Source organism: Cuculus canorus, chromosome 27 (genome assembly GCF_017976375.1).
Source record: "Cuculus canorus isolate bCucCan1 chromosome 27, bCucCan1.pri, whole genome shotgun sequence".
Classification (NCBI taxonomy): Eukaryota; Metazoa; Chordata; class Aves; order Cuculiformes; family Cuculidae; genus Cuculus; species Cuculus canorus.
The window spans coordinates 5,111,012-5,129,615 of record NC_071427.1 but is presented as its reverse complement, the minus strand read 5'-3'; the positions used below and the strand labels follow the sequence as shown (position 1 = coordinate 5,129,615).

Sequence of the window (18,604 nt, the reverse complement as noted above, 5' to 3'; positions counted from 1 at the left end):
GCTATGAACTGTGTGGGTTTGGGTTTGTAGCAATATGACGCAGCTGATTCCGTATAAACACTGTTTGGATGTGGCACTGAAGTCAGGATGGTGTTTCTATGCTGTGAATTTGCTTCCTCAGGGGCTGCAGTGCAGACTTAACTTCTACTGTGAGCACAGCTCTCGCAATTGACCCCATAAACACTGCCTTAACCATGCTCCCTCCAGAGAGAGGGGTTTCTGGGTTTCTTTTTTGCTGAACACTGCTCTGGTCTCCTGCTGTCCCTGTGCTCTGTACAGCAGTGAAAAATTCAGATATATATTCTAATAAGACAGAGAGCAGTTAGTAGAATCCTTCCAGTACCTGGCTTATAATTTATCTGTACAATCTGGGAGGTTTTTTTTGTTCCACCTTGAGATCTGGAAATGTAAATTTAAAGTTCAAGGGCTCAATGCTGTTTCTCCTCCTGTGCTTTCTGAATTTCTTCCTGTGCTTGCTCACTTGTTAGGGGTGGGAATCTGTGATTCTTGATGTACTGCCAAAAAAAAAAAGTTAATATACAAATGTATTATATAGATAAATACTTTCTAGTACTTAAAATCTTCACATCTATACCCGTACTTTGCTATGCAAGCAAGGAAAAGCAGCCCTTCTGTGGCAGCATTAGGGAGATCCTTGCTCGTTTGAGGACAGCCAAACAGCACAGCAAAAGCTGCTGCTTCCAAAGCAACAGCCCCAGAAAGACTCAAGTATTTTACTGTATTGGTTTCTGATGCATTATTAATATGGGCATGAGCAGTATAGTGTATTCGTCTATAAAGTAATTTATGCAACAATAATATGAGCTAATCTGACTCATGAATAATCTGCAAAGAAAATCTGTTTGCTGAAGACGTGAGAAGTATTTGGGAAGGAATCTAGGCTTATGTGATCAAGGTTGCTGCCCTGTCTATCACCAATACCTCTTTGGCCTCTTCCAGGGTATGGTAGTGGAAATTCTCCTTCTCTAAGGACTCCACAAGGGAGGTGTGAAGGTGGCGAATGTTCTCCATGAAGTGCTGCGTCAGCATCACATACTGTTTCAAGATGGTGTTTAAAACGAGCGCCGAGGGGCCGTGCGCTGTCAGGGCTGCGGGAAACGGAGGGTACATACTTCAGTGATGCTGCAGTCAGATAGCGAGGGCTGAATGACCCGTGGAGGGGTTAGGGGAATCAAACAGACTAAACTGGAATTTTTGAAAAAAGTTTTTCTGTACCTTCTAGCGTTTCCGTGCTGATGATGTGACTGGCAACAGGTACTGGATCAACGTAACTGTTTCCTGCAGATGACTCGAGCACCACAGAGGCGTTTGCTGTGTAAAGAAAACAGAATTCCTGGCTTTGGAGGTGGAAGGCTTAGCACTGGAACTCTGTGCATCCTTACGGTCTCTCAGGACACCAGTTGCCGTAGAGTGGCTGTGGAGCCTGAGAGGGAATTCTGCCAGCCAAAAGAAGTAATAGTACCATGGTGGTGTTAACGATAATAAAGATGCACTAAAAACCTTGGGTTCCATTTGAGAACATTACATGGGTTATTGCAAGCTCTCTTGCTAACAGGAGCTCCTCCTTCCAGAGCTCCTGTTGGGTGTTTGTAGCAAAAATCAGTGCCAAGTTCTTATTCCCTTGTCCAACCCCACTCTTTTCTGCAGAGAGCAGACTAAAGTGTGGGGCTTTAGAAGGGTTTTAACGTAACATCAGCCAGGGGAAGGCAGTACTGAAACCAAGAATCTGCCAAGGCTGACAGGGTGAGCAGACAGAAATGTAAGAATGGCCTGAACAGGGTGATCTCGCGTGCACTTACGCGCTGACTGGTAAGGGCCGAACGGAGAATCCACCGTCTGAACCGCAGCTTCTTTGACGGTCACTCTGTGTACCCGGTCATGCAGCACTCTGGTCAGTAATGGTGATGATGGTGGAGATCGGTGTTTTCCAGAACGTGTGCAGCTCTTGGAATGTTCCTCTGACATTTCTGATACAGGTTCCCTGTCTGTTGTAGGCAGAGAATTTTCAAAGTCTTCAGAATACTCCGAATTAACAGTTCTCTCCTCATGATCCTGACTATCCTTTTTATGTCCAGGAAATTCTGCAGAACTGCCACTTGAAAGCTCAGAGATTTCAGCCTCAGTCGCAGGTTGTTCAATATCCCCTTCAGAGGCACCACTCCCACCGGTTACTGCACCGGTCTTTTTCAGAGCAGTCTGGTCTTTTTTCACCAGGGATGTATCGTTCTCTGGATTGCTCTTTGATTCCTGAGTAACTGGAACGCCTGTCCCCTGTCAAACAAAACACGCACGTTAGGAGAATTCAGAATTTAGAAGGATTTTACAATATCTACCTTCCACCAAGCAAAGACCGAGTGGAAACAGAGGCTAGCGGGGAATTCCTACTTACTTTCTGCTTTGATTCTGCCACCTCACTGGTGATATCTGGTGCCAAGTCATCAAGGCTCAGGATATTCAGCCTGAAGTCTGCAAACAGATGACACTGTTATGAGAATTTGCATGACAATTACTGGACAATTTCCCTTAAGTGAGAAAAGTGGCTTAAAACAAATCAGTACCATATTCCTAGTTTGAAGTGTGACACTAAAATGTAATAGCAGTGAATCACTCTAAACTTAAGTTAAAACGTAGCAGCAGCTCTTTGCAACACTTCTTTCTTTCCCCATTGGGCATCTACTAACCTGAACTCAAGAGATTCCCATTTACCCTTGTTCTCGCTCAGACCCATCAGCACGTGGGTCCTACCGACAATCAACCAAAAGCCAAGAAAAATAGAAATATATTGCACTCAAAAAAAGAAACAGATCACCATAATTCCTTAAATAGAACCTCGGTTTATGTAAAATGACAGGACTGAATCCCTTCAAAGTGAGTATTTGCCCACATTTACTAAACTTATCAGCAGATTATTAGTACAATTCACATCAAGTCTACAGAGACTACTTTGGAACTAACTTACCATGTGAGTCGCTGCTGGTTGAGTTTTGTGCACCAGCTGCTTCTGAAAATAAATCATCTAATGATTTTATTTCACTTCTGTCGCTCTCGAGTGATATTTGGCTTTGCTTGGCATTGCCTGCTCGAGGCAGAGCAATCTGTACAGTATAGTCCTTTATGGAAGAAGACAGTGACTGAGAGTTCGTATTATGTCGTACAGACAAGTTTCTGCTGGCTGGTGACGGTGTTGGTGAGTTAACTCTACCAAAACCATTTTTCTCCGAGTGTTTGCTTCGAAAAGAAGCTGCTTTAGCTACCTCTGTCGGTGAAATTTCCTTAGCTGGAGCTGCAAGAGGCATTCGTGATGGAACTGGACTCTTACTCTTTTGAAGAACATGAAAAAGAGATTTATGTGTTACTTCATTTATTATGTGTGGATCATTAAAAAGGAAAACAAACTAGAAAGGGTTAAAGAGCAATTTTAAAATGTGAATTGAAGTTAAATCATTTCATGAGCAACCCACAAATGCAAAATGCAAATTTAGTTTCTAGCACTATTTAAACTGTCCTACCAACTAAAACAATTTTATAACTATGTAAATAAAACCCCACAATCCAGAAAAATCTGCATTTACCTTTCCACCCCATTTGGAATCACTCGCAGCAACCCTCTGATTCTCATTTCCACTGGAAAACTCCAAAGAGTTCTTCGTTAATTGTCTCACCTCCTCTTCACTGCTACCCAAATGAAGCTGTTGGTTAACCATAACATTCTTTTTAGGGCTTTGGATGCTTTCTGCTTCTCTAGAGCTGGCATTGCCCAGGGTCACGTTTCCACTGGTGGCAGTATACTTCTTCAGGTATTTCTTGCCTCTTGCACTGTGTTCCTGACTGGAAGCAGATGAGAAGGACTCCTCCTCCAAAGGCTTCTGGCCCAAGTCAGTATTTTGTAATTCCATCTGCTTTTTTCGATTCATGATTTTACTTTCCAGCTGCGCCACTTTCCTCAGAGCTGAGCTTGACCGGGCAGCGCTTCCCAGAGCGCTCTGGGTGCTGTGTCTGCTTGTGGTCTGCATTGCGCTTCCCCATGTCTGGCACCACTGCCCGCCACGTACATTGTCATTGCGCGCCTTTAGGAACCTGCTGTGGTGGAACAGAGATTGTCCTGTGTTCTCCAGCTCCACGTCAGCCACGGAGCCATTGCTACAGGAGCGTGGGAGGACACTGCGCCCGGCGGTGATGGTTCTTCGCGGAGCATCGCTGGATCCCTGCAGAGAAAAGGATCCAGAGGGCCCTCAGGCGCAGGTGGCCCGGGTCTGAGTGAACCTTCCCGCTCCCTGCCCTCATCCTACCCTGCAGTGTGGGCTGAAACCCCTCAGTCGCCGCTCTGAGCAGCCCCCCAGGCCCTGCCCTTGTCCTACCCTGGGCTAAAACTCCTCAGTCCACGCTCTGAGTGAGCCCCCCTGCTTTCTGCCCTCGTCCTACCCTTTGTTGTGGGCTGAAACCCCTCAGTCGCTGCTCTGAGCAGCCCCCCAGGCCCTGCCCTTGTCCTACCCTGGGCTAAAACCCCTCAATCCCCACTCTGAGCAGCCCCCCCAGGCCCTGCCTCATCCTACCCTGGGCTGCAACCCCTCAGTCCCGGCTCTGGGCAGCTCCCCCAGGCCCTGCCTCATCCTACCCTGGGCTGCAACCCCTCAGTCCCCGCTCTGAGCAGCCCCCCAGGCCCTGCACTCCGGTACGGCCTGAAACCCCGTCCTGGGCCCGCGGCCCCCCCAGGCAGCCCGGTCGCCTCACCCGCCCTCCGCCCGCCGCCCTCTGAGCCCAGGCGATCGCAGCCATGCGGGACGGGGCGGCAGCGGCTCCCCAGACCGGGCCCAGATCCCTCCCCGTCCCGGAGCGCCGCTCCCCCTCCTCGCGCCGCTTCAGCAGCTCCACTCAGACGCCGGCAGCGGAGACTACAACTCCCAGCATGCATTTCGCCGCAGCGTGCCCCGCCCCGGAGTCGTAGCCAATCAGAGCACGCTCCATAATACCCTGGGAGGGGGCAGCCAATCAGAGCACGCTTCATGGTAAACAGGGGGTGTGCAGCCAATCAGAGCTTCCTCATAATAAATAGGGAGGGCGCAGCCAATCAGAGCCTCCATGGGGCCCTGAAGGTGTGAGGGCGGTGGCCGGGGTGGGGCTGCCCCGTTTCCTCCCGGTTCTGCCCCAGGCCCAGGGTGGCTGTAGCGCAGTGCAGGGGCTTGTGCTTGGGCTGCAACGACCCTATGCAGCACTCCAGGCTTGGGGAAGCGCGGCTGGAAAGCCGCCTGGTGGAGAAGGGCCTGGGGGTGCTGCTCAGTGGCTGAACACGAGCTGGTGGCCAAGAAGGCCTTTTTGGTATCTTGGCTAGAATCAGCCATGGTGTGGCCAGCAGGAGAAGGGACGAGATCGTCCCTCTGCGCTGGGTGCTGGTGAGGCTGCCCCTCGGCTCCTGGGCTCAGTTTAGGGCCCCACACTCCAAAAAGGACATTGAGGAGCTGGAGTGTGTCCAGAGAAGGGAACAGAGCTGGGGAAGGGGCTGGAGAACAAGGTTTCTGGAAAGCAGCTGCGGGAGCTGGGGTTGTTTAGCCTGGAGAAAAGGAGGCTGAGCAAGGAGCCCGAGGGAGCAGGAGCAGAGCTGTGCGTGGAGCAGGGAGCCTGAGGGAGCAGGAGTAGAGCTGTGCGTGGAGCAGGGAGCCTGAGGGAGCAGGAGTGGAGCTGTGAGTGGAGGAGGGAGCCTGAGGGAGCAGGAGTGGAGCTGTGAGTGGAGGAGGGAGCCTGAGGGAGCAGGAGTGGAGCTGTGAGTGGAGGAGGGAGCCTGAGGGAGCAGGAACTATGCCTGGAGCAGGGAGCCTGAGGAAGCGGCAATGGGGAGTCTGAGGGGAGCAGGGAACAATACCTGGAGCAGGGAGCTGGAAGAGGGACCCCGAAGGAGCAGGAGCCCCAGGGCGCCTCTCGCCCCGCCCCTCAGGGCTTGACCACGCCCCCGTGTTTGGCTCCACCCCCTCGGCCTGGCCCCGCCCCTCAGCCCCGGCCCCGCCCGGCGCGATCGCGGGGAAGATGGCGGCGCTGCTCCCGCTGGGGCCGCAGGTAACCGGGCGGGCCCGGGGCGCGCTGCGCACCCGCGGTGGGGGGGAGGACGGGCCGCGGGGCTCCCCGGAGCGGGGCTGTTCGCCAGGGCCGGGCGCGGGGCTCCCCGGGCTGAGCCCGAGGGCAGTGGGGCCCGTGCTGGGCCTCCCGGGCGGCGCCGGGGGAGGGCCGGGCACCGCGGGAAGAAGCGGACGGGTGGGTCCCTGCACTGGGCACGGCGCAGTGCCCGGGCTTAGCCATGGCACGGGGCACAGCACCGGCACCGGTCGCAGCACGGCATCAGTCACGGCACCGCCACGTCCACGGTAATGGTCACAGTACCGGCCCCGGTCACAGCATGGGTCCCAGTCTTGGCCGAGGCACGGGTCCCAGCACCGGCATCATCCTCCGCCAAGGCCGCGGCACTGGTTACAGCACCGGCCCTTGGCCCCGGCCCTGGTCACAGCATGGGCCCCAGTCTTAGCCAAGGCAGCACCGGCACCATCCCCTGCCGTGGCCCCTGTGCTGGCCCCGGTCACAGCACCGGCACCAGTCACGGGTCACAGCACCAGCCACATCCATGACACTGGTCACAGCAGTGGCACTGTCCCCTGCCAAGGCCCCAGCCCCTGCCTTGGCCTCGGTCATGGCATGGGTCATGGCACCTGTCACAGCACGGCACCTGCTGTGGCCCCGGCCTTGGTCCTGGTCACAGCACCGTCCCCATCCCTTGCCAAAGCCACAGCACCGGTTACAGCACCATCCGCTGCCATGGCCCCGGTCACGGCCCCAGTTGTGGCATGGGTCCCAGTCTTAGCCATGGTGCGGGTCACGGCACTGGCACCGTCCCCTGCCCTGGCACCAGTCACAGCACCCACCCCGGTCACGGCACACGCCTGACAGTGCCTGGTGTTGAGGGATGCAGGAGTAGCACAGGCAGGGCTGAGACCTGAGATGCAGGGATGACAGGAGGGTCCCCATCAGCAGCTCCGGCAGGCAGCGGGGGACCCAGGCACCTAGAGCTGCCCAGCTCTGTCTCAGGCTCTACTCCAATATTGGGGACCCATGAGTTGGTTTCTGCTGTTGTTACAAGGTTTTGTTTAATTTCTCACCCAAATAATTTCGTAGAATCGTTCAGATTGGAAAGAAGCACCGGAGGTGATCTGTTCCAGCTTCCCCAGTTGCCCAGGACCATGTCCAGGTGGCTTTTAAGTATTTCCAAGGAGGATGGAGACTCCACAGCCTCCCTGGGCAACCTGTGCCGGTGCTCGCAGTAAAAAAGTGTGTCCTTGTATTGAGATGCAACCTCTTGTGTTTCAGCTTGTGCCCACTGCCTCTTGAAAATGTGTATCCAAAGTACATTTAGAATTATGGAATTACGAAATCATTGAGATTAATCACTTAAACCTGAGAAGTGGGATCACTGTTTATCCTTTTGCATGATCCTGTGAGGATAGTTGGTGTACTTATTTCTCTTAAAACAAAATAAGAGCAACCCCACCTCCAATGCCTTGAAATTAAAGCTGTGTTCTGCACTGCCCAGGCCAGTCAGGAATTCAGAACAATGGCTGTTGATAGTCCATATTATTCTACATATCCATTTCCTTTTAGTAATGGACTTGTGTTTGTGATACTCTGAAGATTTATCATTGGATGAGGCTGTGTGTTGATCAGGCAATATGTAATTTGCTGTGCGTCTTACTAAGAGAACGCTGTCTTTTTTAGTGCTAAAGAGCAGCAAGAGTCCTGTTAAACATCCATTTAATTGAACAAATGTGTTTGGAAACATCTGAAAACATCCATGAACAAACTGTTACCAAAAGTTTTCAAATGAAGTAATGGGCTGCAAAATATACATATAGATGAACTCTGGACTTGGAAGAGTTTGTGGAACTTCTATAGTACATTGACAAACATGTGCCAAATATTTATTATACTGGAAATCCTGCTGCTGTGTTGTTGTTTAAATTCTAATTGGTATTTGAGAGTCTGGCATCAATGGTATTTTGGGCCACATTCTGGAAAGGTATCAGTTACTTTGAAGTATTATTTTCCACCTTATTAGTGGTCTTTCCGCTGTGCCAGGCATGTTCATCTGCAGCCTCTGGAGGTTGTGGAGAATTCTATTAGGGATATCTATCAGGACAGCGCTGATCATTTTGTAGCTCGGTCTTCTGCGACAACTCGGGATGCTCAGCGAGTAGAGTAGGGATAAAGGTTATCTTTCTGGGGCAGCAGCAGCCTTCTTGTGGCTCTTATCTCAGTGGGACACCTTGGATTTTCCCCTTTCACAGTTCCTATTTTCATTCACCATATGATACGACAAGAGTGGCTGAAAGAGAATTGTGAAACAGGAAAGTAATTCATCTGATCCAGAGTTCTTTGTGGCCCCAAGGTGACCTCGGGAGAGAGGACTGCTAGGAATTGTCTCCATTAATTGTCCTGGTGGCTGCAGCTCGCGTCTGCCTCTTTCCCGGCCCTGTGTTAAGGGAGATGGACATGTCTCCGTGTGCTGCGTACCACATGCACAGTGAACTGGGTATGAGGTGAGAGTGCACAGTTGAAACTTCAAATTTGTACAGAAAATCAACTTAAAGATCAGACAACAAGGCACCAGGGTTCTGCTGTGTCTCTTTGCGAGATGGTGTAAGGTGTTGGTTGTAGGTGACATTTTAGGGAATAGGGAGCAGGCATAGAAGCTGGAGGACTGTTAAACTCTCAGTCCGACTGAACTGCTGTGTGACAGGTTATCTATCCTCTGACCACTCATCAGCTGCAAACTCTGCACATGTTTTTCTGTCGTTGCCAAAGCTCACAGTCTTGTGTAGGTTCTTCATCAGCAGATGCCGTCAAATTACAGAATCAGCTTGAGTGGTAGCGATGAAGTCCCGTGTAGTGACGGGTAGGTAGGCAGCTCTGCTATTTTTATCACTCGAGCCCATTTTGTCTGGTCTACTTCATCACAGAGATGCAGTCACTTAGGTAAATCGGTCAGGGAGGCTTAATCTTCGTAGAATTCTGCAAGTCGACAATTGAGTGCTGAAATGCTTTCCAGCGGCACTTGGATGAATCTATTGCTGTAGTGGAAACTTCACAGCGTTTAGGCCCATCACCCTGGATTCCTGCCACCTCCGTCAGGTCTGCCAGCCCAGTGTGAAGGCTGACAGCCTCAAATGAGGATGACGAGGATGTAGCGATGTGGTGAGCTCATTCAGCACTGCTGTTGGAGCGGTTTGCTCTGTATCTTGGTGTGAGTTCCAGTCTCTGCATGCTCTCGGACACTTGCCAAGTTAGAGGAGCTTGTAGCTGGTCTTTGGCTTCTCTGAGCCCTCTGACAGACAGGATTTGTGTAGTTGGGTGATGGTGGGCTAAAACATTGGATTTTAGTCAGAACGTGACAGACTATTTCCTACTTCCACCCTTTTTCTGGGTGATGTTTCCTACCTTGGACAGGAACACAGTGCTTGTCAGATTGATGAGTTACAGTCGCAGTGCTCTTCATCAGTCTTTTCTTTCATATTTCTCCCTTCCCCTCAGTGTAGGCAAAACATCCAGAAATCCATGTGAAAGACAAGGAAGAAAGTGGTGTTTGGGAGGTGATGTAGCTGTGCTCAGAGTTAGTGCAGCAGCAGCGTTTGTCAGGTGTTTGATGTGTCCTGTTGACAGAGAGTTGGTGTCCCAAGCAGGCTGGGGGGTGTTCTGAAGTCTCTGTGTTTCAGTCATTACATTGTGTTAATTGGGTTGTAATGGTGCTTCTTTTTTAAGGGCTTTGACTGCTCTGAGGGGTGATTTGTTTGAGAGTGGTTTGCTCTTGGTGTTGAGGCTGGAGAACAGTGTGGAGGCGTCGCCTGCACAGGGCTGGAACTCGGGTGGCAGCTGCAGGAGGCCAGAGAAGCGATGGGTGTTGGGGCTTCTGCCTCTCCTGGCATTGCAGTTCCCATTGACTTGGAATGTCAGCAAGAGGAAACTGCTTGTTTAGTCTTCCGAAAAGGCAGAGCCCACCTTTGTGTGCGCTGCTTTTGTGCAATGCAGTGATAACAGCAGGTTGGAATCCTCACACAACATCATCAGGGAACTGAGAGACCCAATAAATAACCATTCATTCAATTTTTTTTTAAATTGTTTTCTTACTGTGTTTCAGTCTAAGATCCCAGTCCTAAAATTGCATAAAGCGGCATGTTTTGATACCAGGGCTCTGTCTATGCATGTGTATAATTGGCTGCTGCCCACATTCCATAAGTACATAGACATTACAATGCAGGAAGCACTCGGGCAGTGTGAGATTGAAAACTCTGCCTTTGGTGTCAGTGGTTCTCAAACTGATCTGAAACACCTTGGCAAAGAGTTCAAAGCTGTTCTACAAAGCCTTACTGCCATATAGTGTGGTTAATTAAAAGTGTGAATAGAAGTACGAATGCTGGTGGTGTCGGTAGTCTGTCAGCTGTGAGTTTTGGGGGATTGCTGTTACCCACGTTTAGATTTCAGGTACCCAGATTGGAACACAGCAAGTGAACACACTGCTCTGTATTTAGTGCCCAAAGTATCATGCGCTTTTTGCCTGTTGGTCCCTAAAGGTAGGCTGTCTGTGGTTGCAGTTCCTTCTCTCTTTTCCTAATCTCTCTCTTGTTTTTCAGTTTTCTACTGGGAATCCATTGTATGAAACATATTACAAACAGGTAAGTTGTTAAAAAAAATTAAAATGAAGTGCAGTTTCCTCTTCCCCAAGATTTCCCTGTCTCTCCTTTTGCCCTGATGTGCTAAACTTCTCTATGTTCTCTCTGCCGAGTGGCAGTGCAAGCTCGTGTAACCCCTAGAGACAGGAGACCTTTCCTGGCTCGTCTCTGCTTTCGTGATAGACGTGCTTCAACTGAAAGTGAATTTTTCTCTTCCAGGTGGATCCAACATACACGGGGAGAGTTGGGGCAAGTGAAGCTGCGCTGTTCCTTAAGAAATCTGGTCTCTCTGATATTATCCTTGGAAAAGTAAGTTGAAGGAACTGGGTAACAGTACTTATTGTGTGCTTGCTTAGTGCAGCTCACATTGGGCAGAAGTGGTTTGCAAAAGGGAGTTTGGTGAAACGCGAAGCAGATCTTCTGAGCATTAGGTTACCCACTGGCTGGTGGTGGCTCCAAGGGGTTGTTCCAAGTTTCATAGGAATCCAAAAGGAAAAATTGTCTTTTGTGTAACACATGTGAGAATTAAATCACATTATGTGTCGTAACTTCAAAGCTGCAACAAACATTTCAAGGCAGCTTACGCTGTGGACTGTTGAGCTGAGTTAAGTTCTATTTTGAAATCACAGTGGCTTTTATTTTCTGTCTCCCCAGATATGGGATTTGGCTGACCCAGAGGGTAAAGGATACTTGGATAAACAGGTAAAGGAAACGTGCCTGTAGACCTCCTACATTATCTTTCACAGATTAGCCTTGTTTCAGGAAAATCCTGGCATCCGCACTAGTAGTCTTTAGCTTTTTTTCCCAGTTTTCATTTACAGCGTGAGGGTTATTCCCTAGCACTGCTCCCATCTGAGTACCCTACTTGGTGACACTGCTGGAGAAGCTAAGATCTAATTTTCTGCCCTCTGTTGTTCTGCAAATAATCGGAATGTGATATATAGATAAGTAGTCATTGAGTTTTTCACTAATACCAACAACTAAAGTGTTACTTTAGAAGTCTTTCTTGCATGAAAAAATATAACTAGCATTTCTAAAACTGTCTTGGATTGTCAGACACCAATATACTTGTAGACATAACTAATTTTTAAGAAAAATTGATGAATTTTACTTAATCTAGGAGAGTCCTTTATAAAACAAGCTTGGAAGTGTTCTGCTGTTTTTTCTATGTTATTGTAAAGTTTTTCCTGAATCCTCTTTAAGAGCAGTGGGGCATTTTTGCTGTACGATTAACAGAGTGGGTCTGAATATCTTGTTTCCATACTTCTCTCCATTGCATATGTATGGTGTTAGTCGAAATCATCAATATGTTCTTGGGGACTGATCCAGACCAGTTGCTTCTTTAAATAGAAACCACTGTTGTTTGCAGGGTTTCTATCTTGCATTGCGCCTTGTGGCGTGTGCACAGAACGGCCACGATGTGCACCTGAGCAGCCTGAACTTGACTGTGCCACCTCCTAAATTTGTAAGTAATGTTTACCTGAATGTATGTTTGTATTGTATGTGTCAGTCGGAACGCTGGAATCATCTCCTCTTTCATAAAAGTCGTGCTTCTGAAACTTCAAGCCATTGTCAGACTGTTCCTTAGACAACTGCAGTCCTGTCCTCCCGAGTCATACGTACCAACCCTTCCTGGGCTATGAAATCAGTGTGAGCTTAACTGTGGTCAGCTTGTTCAGGGAGCTGGGGTGGCTGAACCCTACATTTCTGGAAACAGAAAAGAAAAATTAAGATCATTTTTGGCGCTAGGTCAACAGGAGAGTGTGGCAAAGGGCATGAGTGCAGCTCTGCCTGCAGTGGGTGCTGCAGAACCTCCGTGAGCTTGTCTGAGTTCTGGGTACCTACTTCACGATGTTCTTATTGAAGTAGTATTAATCACTATGACCTGTTTTGTTTTTCGGGTACACGTGCAGCCTCTTTGCTTTTTTTTAAGTGTAGTTAAGCTTCATGTCTGTAACCACGTTCCTAAAACAATTAGTAAGGATTTGAGACAGAAGTGTGCATATTTATATCTATGTATACATATGAATTAAAATCTCTTTAATTGTAGCATGACACCAGCAGTCCCTTGCTGATGACACCACCTTCGACAGAGACTCACTGGGCTGTTAGGGTAAGTGTGAAAGGCAATGCATTCCATCCATTCTTTAAAAGTAAATATTTTTCTTGTCCGTAATTTTCCCAGTGGGAGGAATTTGTGTCAAATATATTTCCCATTTCAAAAGCCCTCCCCTTCTGATGACAGACTGTGCACAATGGAGAATATTGAGCTGTAGTCTTATATTTGAAATAGAATTAAATAAGCCTTTGACAACCCCTGCTGTGATGTTTTTAAGACACAATGAATTTTAATCTTCTGCCTGGATTTCTTCCAGAATCCTCATAGTAGGCACTTTGGTGTTTGTATAAAGGAGCCCCGCTGAGAGCAGCAAAGCCTTTCACCAAATCCATCCTGAAGTATTGATTTAAAGCTTGAGTTCATATGTTCTAATTAGTATTCAGTGGTACACACAACGTGTATCATTGGTAAAAACTAGCTTTTGATAGATGGGAATATTTGTATGCAGTTACTTTTCAAATGCATTTTCCCAAAGGTAGAAATTAAATAAAATAACTTGTAATGCTGACTATGGTTTTTCTGTATTTGCATATTGTACTTCAAAGTGGGAAGCAAGTTACTTGGGGAGAACAGTTTTTAGTTTTCCAGAGTTTGTCTAAAATCTGGTCAGCAGTGTTTTAATCCGAATGCATTGAAACACGTCTTGTGTGCTGCATGTTAAAATCTCTGAGCTGTCGTAACCTTAGCTTTCAAACTAAGCTCCCGAATTTGGCTTTCAAACTAAGCTCCCGAATTTGGCTCTGTGGGGTTTGCACTTTGATACGGTGTGGCGGCACTCGCAAGAGAACTTGGAAATTTAGAATGAATTCATTACTGACCAGTCTTAATTTCTTGCAAGATCTCATTTTCCACACTCACACAGGCACACTTTTTTACTTATTCAGGCTATTTCTTACCAACTAGGTGGAAGAAAAAGCAAAGTTTGATGGTATTTTTGAAAGCCTTTTGCCAGTAAATGGTTTACTTTCAGGAGACAAAGTAAAACCAGTTCTGATGAATTCAAAGCTACCTCTTGATATCCTAGGAAGGGTAAGTACACTGTTTAGATTGAGCTCTTCTCTGTTTAACTTCTCATAGTTGCAGTGTTAAATATTTAAATGTAACATCAACATAGATCAGGTTTTGGCTGGGATTTTACATCAAGTGTATGCTGTGTAGCAGGAACATTAGGTAGGCTTTGAAGTTTCCACTTAGAAATAAGAATAATGATAGTAATTTGGGTACTGGAGTAGATTGGCTTCATTGTGTCTGTATTCATTTTAAGAGCTGGAAATTTTGATTTTGATTGTTTAAAAGCAAGAAAAAGCTCTCCTAAACCATAATAGCTTTTATAACATTATATTGCACTGTTTTGTCATGGTTCCAAACCCAAGTTATTAGGTGTACCATTAAATCTGCCCACTGTTTGTACAAGGGAACACTTTAAAAACATCCCGGTTTATCGCAGCTGCCAAATTGTCAGTTTTTTTTCATGCAGATCTATAAATGCTTCTGAGATCTGACCTCAGTGCATCTAGTGCATATCTGCAGAAGAAGCAAACCTCCTTATTTTTCTACTTCCATTTAAAATATATGTTCTTTAGTTTTTTGCACGTTGATATGACTGAGAGTAAATACAGTCTATGTAAGAGTGGTGTCTGTGTTAGGTAATTCCATCTGTTCAGGAAGAACAGCCTCTTTCTCCATCTTATCTACAAAATCGAAGGGTGACTGGTTTTAATTCTGTACTTTAACATGGTGAATTACTCAGTCTGGAAAGGCTTTAGATTTTCTCTTGTTATTGTCATGATAGGAATGCAAGATGCTTTTTCATGTTCCGGAAGAGCTTGTGGTCAAGAGAGGGGCTGAGGAAATGGCAAAGGACTGATTAGCCAGCATAAATTTGTACAGGGCCCCCGTGATAAATCTATGAGTAGGGTTCACATGACTGAGCCTCAGTCGTAGTGTTCTGTCCACTCTGCTGTGTAATTTCCTTATAAGAGAAATTTGGGCAATCTGCTAGCCCTCTGGACAGTTCTGAAAGCCACCGCTTGATGGTTTTAGTCAGCTTGATGACTCCTTCATTATGGCATAGAAAGATGAAAAACTTGCCTGTGTTGCATCCAGTGTTTATTAGAGCCAGTGTTGATTCATGCAGACGCTCTAATCCAGGCGGTTTCATCAGAGTGTGTTTAGCCAGATCCCAGCAGTCTGTTAGAAGTCTTTAGAGAGCGTGCTTAGCATGATGACGATTAACGTCAAAAGCATAAAATAGAACTACTTCTCTAAATCATTGTTTTTTTCATAACTGCTGCAGGTCTGGGATCTCAGTGATATCGATAAAGATGGTCACCTGGACAAGGATGAGTTTGCTGTGGTAGGTTGCTTTAAATTCCCAGTTCACAGTGTGTCTGCTAGGGCAAGGCGCTCAGTTTGTTCCCAAGAGCTTTGCAGCTTTCCCTGCTTCAGTTGGCTGTTCTGATCTAAATTGTTCACATGGAGCTCTTAAGTGGACTTTCTCAGATCCGTCTACTGACACTTGCCTGTGTCATCAAGATTAACCGTTGTGGAATTACATTCCAAATGATCTGCTCTGGTTTACATCTCTGATCTTGCTGTCTCTGTTTTACTGATATGTAAATGCCTGACACTGGAAAATCTTGTTGCTTTTTCTAATTGCTAACGTTATCTGACCTTTTTGCCTTTGCAGGCAATGCATTTGGTTTATAGAGCTCTTGAGAAAGAGCCGGTTCCTTCACTGTTACCCCCTTCTCTCATACCGCCTTCTAAAAGAAAGAAGACGCCCGTCTTTCCCGGTGCCGTTCCTGTTCTCCCTGCGAGCCCTCCGCCAAAAGACAGCCTCCGCTCTACCCCATCTCATGGGAGTGTCAACAGCCTGAACAGCACAGGGAGTTTGTCTCCTAAGCACAGCATCAAACAAGCTCAGGTACAGATCTCTTTCCTGTTTTTTTTTCTCTTTTTTTTCTTTTTTTTTTTGTCTTAGTAAACTCTAGGAAAAATTAAAGCTCTTTTTTGATTTCTGCCTCGTGAGCACTTGTCTGAAAAGGTATTTGTTGTTGAGCAATTTGGATGGAGGGAATGAAGTGAGAAGGTAAGACTTAGAGGAATAGAGGAAGAGCAGGTAGATTTTAGTCAGAGTAACGTGAGGTAGCAAAGCTTACAGGGAATTTTCACTTTTCATAGGAAGTGAAACTATATGAAGGTTTTGTTCCTGTTTTCTGCTTTAATACTAAAGAAATCATTAATCTGCCTTCTACAGCTCCTGTACTATTAGCATGAGGACTCGGTGTGCCTTTGGGTCCGTATCTCCAAAGAATGAATGTTTTTCACCTGTTGTATAGGTTTTTTTCAGTATTTCTAATTCAGATAAAAAGTACAAAGCTAAAACTTTCACAGGAAAAGGGGAATTACCCATATACCAGTTAGATAGAATTGTGCAAGATGCTCTGCACATCTCACTGACTAATGCCATGTATACTCAGTGCACTGATAAAGACTTCGTCTTCTTTTGAACTCTGTTTTCCAGCCGTCTGTGAACTGGGTAGTGCCAGTGTCGGAAAAAGCGCGATACGATGAAATTTTCTTAAAAACAGACACAGACATGGATGGGTTTGTGAGTGGCCAAGAAGTAAAGGACATTTTTATGCATTCAGGTCTGTCTCAGAATCTCCTAGCGCATATATGGTAAGAATTCCCGAGTAGCTGTGTTTTTGTAACTTACTGATCTGGGAACTCAGATTATCCAGCCAGAGCTCTGATCCTGACACTAAAGAGAAAACAAACAAAATCCAAGCTCTTTTCCTTGTTCCATTGCTGTGCTACAATAGGTGGGCTCTATGGATTAATGAGGGAGAAATAGACACTCCCTTTGCTTTTTTGGGAGGTGGGTGTAGGTCAATCTCTGAATTGTTGGCTGTGTTTTGAAGTTCTAGTGCTCTGAATATTTTCTCAGTAATGCTCTTCTGTCCAGTTATATGTGTCTGTTAAAATATTGCTCTGTTTTTGGATCTCGTTCAGAGAACAGGCCAGTTCTAAAAAGGCTTAGTAAAAAGAAAATTCCATGTGCATTTCAGGTTTCTTGGTGGAGGAGAAATAAACTTTTATTGTTTCTAAGTGTGATCTATGTTTTACCAGGGCTCTGGCGGACACGAGGCAGATGGGAAAGCTCAGTAAGGATCAGTTTGCACTGGCCATGTACCTCATTCAGCAGAAGGTCAGTAAAGGGATTGATCCACCACAAGTGCTGTCCCCAGATATGATCCCTCCCACGGAGAGGAACACTCCCATACAGGTATGTCATTGATTAATTGTGGACAACACTGAGCTGATGTGCTTTGAAAGTAATGGGCTCTCAGTATTAATTTTGTAATTAATTTTTGTCATTAATCTGATCTTTTTCTGAGCCCTGCTTTGTTCCTTTCCTCAATAGCGTATTGTGTATTCTTGAAACCGAAATGAATAAATACTTCTGTCATGTCAATACATTAATCTTTCCTATAAATTATATGGTATTTCCCTTTACCTTTTCTACTTTCCCTGACCAGAATGCTTTTGAGCCTTTAAATACGTTGCGATTGTTGCTGTTGCTCTGGTCCTGTTAAGGTTTTTCCTCTATCCTTTTTCTGTAGACTCTGTCGGGGTACTTGACCCCTGTAGGAACTGAGATGTCAGCACTAACAGAAATGCGCCGTGTGAGTAATCATAACATCCCAAAGAATGCAAATGTGTGCCACTGCTTGTGACTTTTCAGAAGTCGTTATTTCCGTACCCTCTTCTGTCTCTGCTCTGGTGTTCCCTGACTCTCGCTCTTGGCATGGGGACAGTGTCACGGTGGTGTGGAGTTTCCAGTGTTGGCTGTGACCCGTCGATGCTGCTTCCTTCAGCAGTTCGAGATACACTGATCTGTCAGGAAGTTCTGTGATGGGCAGCTCAGTGTTCACGTCTTGGAGTTACTCGTGTGCCGGTTCTCTGAAGCTGTGGGCAGTAAATACATCTGGGTGCAAGAGCTTCCCGTTGTTTTCATGTCATTGGATCTTTTTTCCATCTACTGTGGATTTAGCTGAGCGTAACAATGGCAATTTACTTATCTAAAAGGCAGGAGATGCCCTCTGCGTCTTCCCCGATCTCTGCCTGGCTGTAGAAGTGACCTGCCCTGCAGGAGGTGGCGTATAACTGCAGAAATGGACATTAGTTAGCAGCAGGGCTCAAGAAAACGGAAATTAAAACCTAATTTCATTAATTTCACTGGCAGTGTTGCTATTGACCATAGCAGGGCTGAAGTTTCGGGGTTTGAGTTTTAGTTCTACCATCGCCTGTGATTTCCTCATTGGCATTGTGCGTGTCCTTTAACTGCTGTGTGTTGTGACTCTCCTGTCTGTTAAACGAGCGTAGGACAAACCCTCCTGTGTCACAGGCAGAGTTGGGTGGCGTACGCAGTGGCTGTTGCTAAGGATTTACTGTCTCCCATATGATTTTGCAAATGCATACAGTGAGGATTGTGTCTCACCGTTCTCCTCAGCCTTCGTGAAGGAAGATCTGTTACGACGGGGCATTTTAATGGACTGTTTCTTTCCTAACAGGATAGCTCAAGTTCCGTTGGGTCAGGAGAATTTACAGGGGTGAAGGAACTGGATGATATCAGTCAAGAAATCGCACAGCTGCAGAGGTAAGGGTTGTGGAATCTTAGCAGAAAATCTTGGAATAGAAGCGATTCAGTACAGAGTATCTGTTCCTTCTATTTTCTTGTAGTCAGTTTATTGTTGTG

The 18,604-nt window shown here is 46.7% G+C and overlaps 2 protein-coding genes across 8 annotated transcripts in view; one reads left to right on the top strand and one right to left on the bottom strand.

The window, feature by feature from the left end:
* Window positions 1–62: 62 nt before the first annotated feature.
* Window positions 63–4,914, bottom strand: C27H19orf44 (chromosome 27 C19orf44 homolog). Of its 2 annotated transcripts, none has more exons than XM_054050394.1 (8): window positions 4,753–4,914; window positions 3,594–4,226; window positions 2,981–3,341; window positions 2,411–2,487; window positions 1,821–2,292; window positions 1,237–1,332; window positions 943–1,109; window positions 63–515 (listed from the first exon to the last, which is right to left on the bottom strand). In XM_054050394.1, the coding sequence occupies exons 1-8, from the start codon at window positions 4,795–4,797 to the stop codon at window positions 429–431; spliced, it is 1,938 nt and encodes a 645-aa protein (XP_053906369.1). In that variant the 5' UTR covers window positions 4,798–4,914; the 3' UTR covers window positions 63–428. The 2 variants fall into 2 exon arrangements, with proteins under 2 accessions (XP_053906369.1, XP_053906370.1); XM_054050395.1 differs by having other exon boundaries at window positions 3,684–4,226.
* A 1,093-nt stretch (window positions 4,915–6,007) lies between these two features.
* Window positions 6,008–18,604, top strand: part of EPS15L1 (epidermal growth factor receptor pathway substrate 15 like 1) — a 43,327-nt gene continuing 30,730 nt past the window's right edge. For 3 of the 6 annotated variants that reach the window (XM_054050109.1, XM_054050110.1, XM_054050113.1), the window contains exons 1-13: window positions 6,008–6,069; window positions 10,683–10,724; window positions 10,941–11,030; window positions 11,376–11,423; window positions 12,091–12,186; window positions 12,772–12,834; window positions 13,744–13,869; window positions 15,137–15,196; window positions 15,530–15,766; window positions 16,367–16,524; window positions 16,975–17,131; window positions 17,469–17,531; window positions 18,420–18,505. In XM_054050109.1, coding sequence (XP_053906084.1) covers window positions 6,040–6,069; window positions 10,683–10,724; window positions 10,941–11,030; window positions 11,376–11,423; window positions 12,091–12,186; window positions 12,772–12,834; window positions 13,744–13,869; window positions 15,137–15,196; window positions 15,530–15,766; window positions 16,367–16,524; window positions 16,975–17,131; window positions 17,469–17,531; window positions 18,420–18,505 — 1,256 coding nt within the window. In that variant the 5' untranslated portion in view covers window positions 6,008–6,039. Of the gene's footprint in view, window positions 6,070–10,682; window positions 10,725–10,940; window positions 11,031–11,375; window positions 11,424–12,090; window positions 12,187–12,771; window positions 12,835–13,724; window positions 13,870–15,136; window positions 15,197–15,529; window positions 15,767–16,366; window positions 16,525–16,974; window positions 17,132–17,468; window positions 17,532–18,419; window positions 18,506–18,604 lie in introns of those variants that run through there. The other 3 variants (XM_009562804.2, XM_054050112.1, XM_054050111.1) reach the window with 3 other exon arrangements.

Bases quoted from the DNA above. Each gene is read 5' to 3' on its own strand.
- C27H19orf44 (XM_054050394.1), bottom strand. From the start codon at position 4,797: ATGGCTGCGATCGCCTGGGCTCAGAGGGCGGCGGGCGGAGGGCGG. The intron at 3,342-3,593 runs GTAAATGCAGAT...GTTCTTCAAAAG, and splicing joins ATTCCAAATGGGGTGGAAAG to AGTAAGAGTCCAGTTCCATC. The intron at 516-942 runs GTATTGGTGATA...TTTTTTTGGCAG, and splicing joins CCCTGGAAGAGGCCAAAGAG to TACATCAAGAATCACAGATT.